General features: G+C 37.2%; 1 protein-coding gene across 1 annotated transcript in view; it reads right to left on the bottom strand.

Annotated features, from left to right (window-relative positions):
* Window positions 1-844: 844 nt before the first annotated feature.
* traf4a (tnf receptor-associated factor 4a) overlaps window positions 845-6,807 on the bottom strand; it is a 43,513-nt gene continuing 37,550 nt past the window's right edge. Inside the window, exons 6-7 of the mRNA XM_017308360.2 lie at window positions 5,618-5,773; window positions 845-4,607 (exon numbers count right to left, since the gene is read on the bottom strand). Coding sequence (XP_017163849.1) covers window positions 3,975-4,607; window positions 5,618-5,773 — 789 coding nt within the window. The 3' untranslated portion in view covers window positions 845-3,974. The remainder of the gene's footprint in view (window positions 4,608-5,617; window positions 5,774-6,807) is intronic.

Genomic DNA, 6,807 nt, shown 5'->3' with positions numbered 1-6,807 from the left:
ATATAAATTCAGAGCAGATTTAAACTCCAATCTTCATCTACGTTATCTATCATTCACAGTATTTTGGTCGTTAGCTAACTTAAAGTCAAACAACTTAGGTATTTTTAATTAATTTAAATACAGTTTCAAGAAAAAAACAGCAATAAAACTAACTGGGGGACTTGTTATATTTGGGTTAAACTACTGCAGTTGCTAAGCTAAAGTCACTGCTTGTTCATGGGGACTTTTTATTAAACCACCACCATTGCTAATAGAAGGCTTTTAATTAGCATCATGAGAAGCCAGGGACTCATCAAGTGTGGTATTGAAGTATGGGAACAGTACAGTCACGTCTTGAACTATGTAGTCCTCTGCTTTATTTTTTAAAATGTTCAAATTCAAAAGAACTGACTTTAACCTGTTAGATAAATTAGTGATTAAGATGTACATCTAAGAATCAGAGGTCAAAGTTTTATCACCGTTATCCATTTCTCTATGTTTCCTTTTATTTAAAATCAGCTTGGATCGAATTATTAGATAAGGAGGACTGCCATATTGCTAAGAGGTTTCCTGATCGTTTTCCTTTAACCATCCATGTCATAGAACTAACCAAGGACAGGCAGCGTTTAGTTTTTGTAACGTGTAACTTTAAGACCAACTCCCAGTTTTAAATTTTCATTTTAATGTTTCCTCTTATGCAAGTGTTCTGTCATATTTATTTTCACTGTAATTTTCTCTCCATTTCTTTTATTTTTTTGAAAAGCACACTCGGTGCTATGCAAATAAAATTACATATTGGAGGCCTTTTTTAAAATGAAGCAATTAACATAGATTGTGGAGCACAAATGGAAATAAGTAAAACAACTGATATATGGTATTTTATTTTACATAAGAAATTGACAAGCACTCATCAATCAACATAATAAAACATTTGTGCCACCAGTCTAGACTCCGGATGGCTCCTTAAAATAAATACTTTTAAGAGGAAATAATACAGACAGAACAGGCTCAAACCACACAGACAAACGAATTATTCAAATGTTCAAAAGACGAATGGGTCTGAAAACTCCCAAAGTCAACCCCGACTCTCCAACGAAAAGAGCTTGTATAAAACAGTTAAGTGTTTTGAAAAATACAGAATCTTACAAAAAAGTTGTTTTTTTTCCTTTGTTTTATATCCTTGCCTTTTTGTGTCACTGTAAAATATCAGCTGGTATTCATGACAAGAAATTAAGAATTCCCCCCATGTGTAATAATAAAAAGACAGAATGTGCTTCTGCATGTTTTTTACATTAGTATTCACATATATCATAAGTAAACTGTAAAAGTCTTCTCAGCTCCTTATGGTGCTTTGACGAAAACGCGCGTACAGCATGGGGCTGCTTGTCGTCGTCATGTTGTGTGTTGAGCTAACAGTCCCCCATTACAGCGAGCCTCTGAACGCCTTTCCATTCCCCACGTGTGCAAAACACACCAATATCAAATGTTCATTGTCTTTATAGGTTATGCCACCAAGGTTCACATTTTATAAAAACAAAATCAGAAAAGTTGTTTGTTTTTTTTTGACAGTTCTTGTCAACTTAAAAAAAGAGCAAAAAGTCATCAACAAATGAGGATTTCAAGAATACAGCTTACATAAAAAAAAAAAAAAAAAAGTGAGAACGAGGTTTTGACACAAAGCATGCGTTTGCCTGCTTACCTTTAAAACCCTCATGCGAAGACATACTTTGTAAAAAAGGCCACATGGCTTTTCCTTCACTCTTAGATTGCGTGTGTATTCTGATAGTGGACAAAAGGTACGGTAACCTCTCTTATTAGTGTGAGGACTCTGTAAATATGGACCCAGTTAGAGTTTGTGTGTGTTCAGTACACCAGAGAGCCCCTGACACTTTGATCTGGTTACTACTTACACAAGAGCGCAAGACAGTTCCTGCTACGATAACGACCAACAGATATTCAGCATTCTCGTGTAATTTGTTTCAAGAGTCGTCTTGGTTTTGGCAATGTTTTTAAAAAAGTACATAAAATCAGACTCTCTGTTAGAGGATGCAAGTGAACAGATGTTTGAATATTTAGGGTAAGCTATGCTAATAAAAATTGTTAGCAATCGTTAGCCTAAAGGGCTATGCATACTACACAAGAGCAGAGAAATTCCAGGGCAGCAGGAAATTAATGCAGAGTACTCTCAACAAATCACCTAGGAAAACCTTTGAAATTTAAAAATTATATAGGACGTGCTTAACGGGGAAAAGCTTTTGCTGGAGTCCCAAGAGTTGTGCCATTACTTTTCTGTGAAATCTTGACACCTTGAGAAAATAAAAATCTTTCTCAGTTCTTGCGAGTATGCAAAACCCTTAAAGGACTGAAATCTGGAACAAACTTGTTCCAGAATTTGTTCCATCTATAGGTGTGGAGGAATTACATCTTACATCTACTGCTGGGTGGTAACTGTTCAGTACAAGCCATGCTGGTTCTTACGTTTTATTCAGAGTTAACCTAAACTTAGCAATTCAAAGATTGCCTTTAGCTGTATAATTGCAACAGTCTTGCTTAAGTGTTTTTGGAAAGGTAAAAACAAAACTCAAAATGGCTTTTTACTGTTACAAAAAGTAAATGGAAATGTATGTAGCTGTCAATGCAAAGCTATGCTAATAATTTGTAGTTAGCATAGCTTAGCATATAAACACAAAATTAGAGCAGAGTTTAACGGTTTAGGTCCAGGAGTGAGATTTACATCTAGTAAATCTGGCTAATAGTTGTTCAATAAAAGTCAAGTTGGTTAGTCTTCAAATATTTAAATTAAACCTAGCCATTTGAAAACGTATGTTAGTTTTAGTTTTAAGTGTTTTTGTCACGTTTTAGGGAAATAAAAATATGTTGTTTTTTTTTTAGAGGTAAATGAAAAGAGGTTTTATAAGTTCTTCCCGGTTCTAGTTCTTATTAAGGATATTTCAGCGTGTCTGAAGCCAGCTTTAATTTCATTATCGGCACAAATGAATTTTCTTTCTAGTATAGTAAAAACTATAAAGCCTTAGTTATTATGTCTTTTTAATAAGTCTCTGGAAGCTATGGTCAGCATTCTGCTAAAGGCCAGACATGCTAACCTGAAATTCCAAGTTCGGTGGAGGTACATAAACCAGAAATCAATAAAACAGGAAGTTGCTTAGTCTTAAGTTTGTGTCTAGATTCAAGATTGCAATTTTTTATCTGTGGTTAGATGAATGTTTCCTTAATAAAACCATTCTTTTTTTCAGGCTTCAACTCTGTAAGGTAAGTTAAACAAACAAGAAATGAAAACTTCACATTTAGCATATCGTAAGAGTTTTCATGGCCTAAGGAGAGTTATGAATTGCCAAAGATATTTAATTAAAACATCTAGATATTTAAGGTCGCCCAAAAGTATTGTATGTTTGTGTTTATATAAACCTTATTGGTGGTAGTTATGTGGGACGATGTGTTTGTTAAAAGATCACGATACTGTCTGAGTGTGTAAACAAAAGTCAGTTGGGTTTGAGTTTGAATCTGCTAGGTCCCTCTTCTTTGGGGCGGTGCTGAACATTTGCTTCTTTCCCCTCACAGATGCCCTTCCAACCTTATATATCTATATCTTTACCACATTCTTATTGTGTTGGTACTGCAGAAACAAAAACAGAAGTATAACTCAAGATAAACACTCTAGGCACTGTTTGATTTTAAAGGCTTTAAGTTGCAGAGGGTGATCAAAAGGTCAGCAAACGCATAGAAAAAAACAATGTAAAAAAGGAACGTCAACAAGTGACAGCTCTGCAGACCAAACATTTCTCCCCCTCTCGTGATGCGAGTTCCTCCAAGTCAGCTTGCACAAACCAGACTCGTTTCAAGCTCTGTGGCGGAGAGGCTATCAGGGGAGGAAGGATCTAAAGGGTCAACGTCTAGAAGTTTTCAAGGTTAAGCGTCAGTTCCAGTCTTTAACCCATCTTCCTCCTTCATGGACAGAAAAAACGAACACTTGGGTCTCAACCCATTATCTTCTGGGGAATATCTATAGAGGCCTTGATGAAGATGCAGTTGTCTCGGATGTAGTTCCTCTTCTTGATTTCCTCGTGTGAGATGAACTTGGGGTAGCCGAAGCCCAGAGTGCTCTCGTCCAGCGAGTTGCGGCTGCTGCAGGGCTTCTGGAAGTTCTTCCAGTTGGGGTCCGGGTTGAAGGTCTCTGTGATGTGCTGGGGTTTGGAGAGGGACGGGTCGCTCTGGTCCAGGATGGAGAACGTCACCTTATAGGAGAAGGGCCACTCCAGCAGGCTGTCGTACTCTCCCGGCAGGACGCGGATGTAGACGGAGAGGTGGGAGCCCTCGCCGCTGCCGTTGCCGTTCAGGAAGGCCGACACCTGGAGCTTGTAGCCGTAGCGGTGCGTGTAGAACGGCGGGCTGAAGAACTCGTGGTTGCTCCGCAGTTTGGCCTCTTGGAGTTTGCGGGAGTAGTCACTGAGTTTCCAGATGAGGACGCCGTCTTGGCTGACCGACAGCTCCTCCATCTCTCGTCGCAGCTCCAGGATTTCTTGCCGTTGGCGACCGACCAAGTTACACATCAGTGTGAGGTGCGACTTGGTGGTCTCTTCCAAGTGACGGCTAATAGCCAGCTTAGGGCACTGCAGGGAGAAAACAAATCGCTTCTGTTTAAGAGTTCATAAAATACAGTTAATTCTATACTGAATATATTTGATTATTTTTCATGAGTCTTTGTTTAGTGAAAAAAAACATTTTGTTCATCTGACTCAATCAAACAATGCGTCAGGTTGATTTGAAACGTGATAGGTTAATGGGTCAAGATAATTAATTAAAGTTTCCTTGTAACTTTATCCAAAAGTTTCTTTTGATTAAGAGGGAAGTATTGTGTATTTTGTAATCACATGGTGTCATTTTATAGCACAACCAAGTAATTATGTTAACTTCAGTTATTATAAACATGTCATGTGTATCAAATATGACTTAAAAGATAATTGATTTAACACATTGAAATTGAGCCGCTGTCTCTTTAAAAACACTTTGTATTTTCAAACTGCAGCCAACTCTGGAAAATGGGGAACAGCAAATCTAAATCAACAGAAGACGTACACTATCAGGTTATTAGCTTACATTTTGAAAAGTTGCAAGTCTACACCCCAACATTATTAGAACTCTTGGTTGCCTTCATGATTTATAAAATTGCATTTATTCATATCAGAATGTTCATGAACCAGTTTGTTTAAAAAAAATGTTGCATCTGATAATTCTTCATATTTACCGTATAGTCTCTATTTTACATTTATTATTATTGCTTATGTGTTTCTGTTTGCTTATATTTGAGGCTTTCTTGACTCTCAGAGACTAAAAAAAGTGGAAAAATGACATCACAGCGTTTGACGTTTCCACATTTCCAGACTTTGGTAGCTTTAAAAAAGACACAGATATATGTGTCAACCTGTTTGTGTCTGTTCTCTTATTAGACAACAAACTGGATCTTTGTACCTGGTACCCAAGACCACAAAGTAAAGATTATGTTTTTTTTTTAAAAAAAAAAGCTTCCTGGCTAATGATTAGCACAACAATGGGCGTGTTAAAAGAAAATTCCTACGGAGTCAGGAGAATTTTAATGAGAACGGATGCAGGTCAGTCTTACCCTGTGTTTGCAGCCGGCGTCTTTGAAAGGACAGAGGACGAGTGCGTTGCCGCAGTTGTCCTTGACGTGGTTGGCCAGGTCCTCCCGGGCGATGTTGGGAGTACCGCATTGGTTTGGACACTGGACAGGGAAGCGAGGGCAGTGATACTGGTGGTTCTGCGTCCAAGAGAATGGGAACGGAAACATTATTTTGGTTTGAATGAATGAAAAAGAGACAATATACTTTCCATTCATTTCAGCCATCTTTGGGATAAATACATATCGTTTTGTTCACTTTTGATGAGATGACAAACAAAGGTTCAGGCCCACTAGGTTTGCTGCAAAGTCAGTGAATTAATATAATCATCTGGGTTTCCATAAATAGGAAATATTTTACAATTTGGCACTTCAAACTGAATTTGACTGCACTGTATTCTAACCAAGAATGAAAATAATGCATGGAAGTCTATGGAGGGGTTGATCTGACTACATGTTTTGTATAAATCAGATCAATTTTGTCTCATATTCTGACTTTAGATGACATTTCTGGTGAATTTGGGGTAAATTATGAATTTAAAAGTGATTACGTCTTTGCATGATCAAAATACTACAATTTGCTTTTTTTATTGCAATGCTATAAATTGGAGTGATTTGGTTAAATTAGCTGAAAAAGCTAAAAGTGAAGCAGAAATGCTTATGGTGGTCCTGAACGATAAATTGTCCCAAAAGTTATTGCGATAAACAATAAAATTGTTGTTTTGAAAAATGTTTTTAATGCACAATAATGCAAGTACTTCTACTGAAAGATGAAGCATAAACTTTAATTTCTACTGAACATTTAAAACTGGAGTAAGAAGACATTTAAATACCCAAAATAAATAAATAAAAACACCCGGATCAACAAATAAAATGGATACTGAAGTCGCTGTAGACAAAGCTTTAAAGAACTGAAAATAAATTCAAAAAGATATTTAAAAGTTGCATCGCTTGCCAACAACAGAAGAATTGCAGCAACTTAATGTTTGGTGTTTCTCGCTCAAAGAGGAAAAAGTGTTTCAACAACTTGAAAGCTTGTCGGTGTTCACAAGTTAATGAAAATACAGGAAATCAGCTGTTCAGCACTGCGACCCACGTTTGGTTACTTCAGCACATCTTGACAAAGCATGTGAGAGGAGGGGAAAATCACAGCTCTGCCTTTGTCAGAGAAGTGC

This window comes from Poecilia reticulata, chromosome 13 (genome assembly GCF_904066995.2).
Source record: "Poecilia reticulata chromosome 13, P_reticulata-male-v2, whole genome shotgun sequence".
NCBI classification, from domain to species: Eukaryota; Metazoa; Chordata; class Actinopteri; order Cyprinodontiformes; family Poeciliidae; genus Poecilia; species Poecilia reticulata.
Note: the sequence above shows the minus strand (reverse complement) of the source record. Positions and strands in the feature narration are given on the sequence as shown.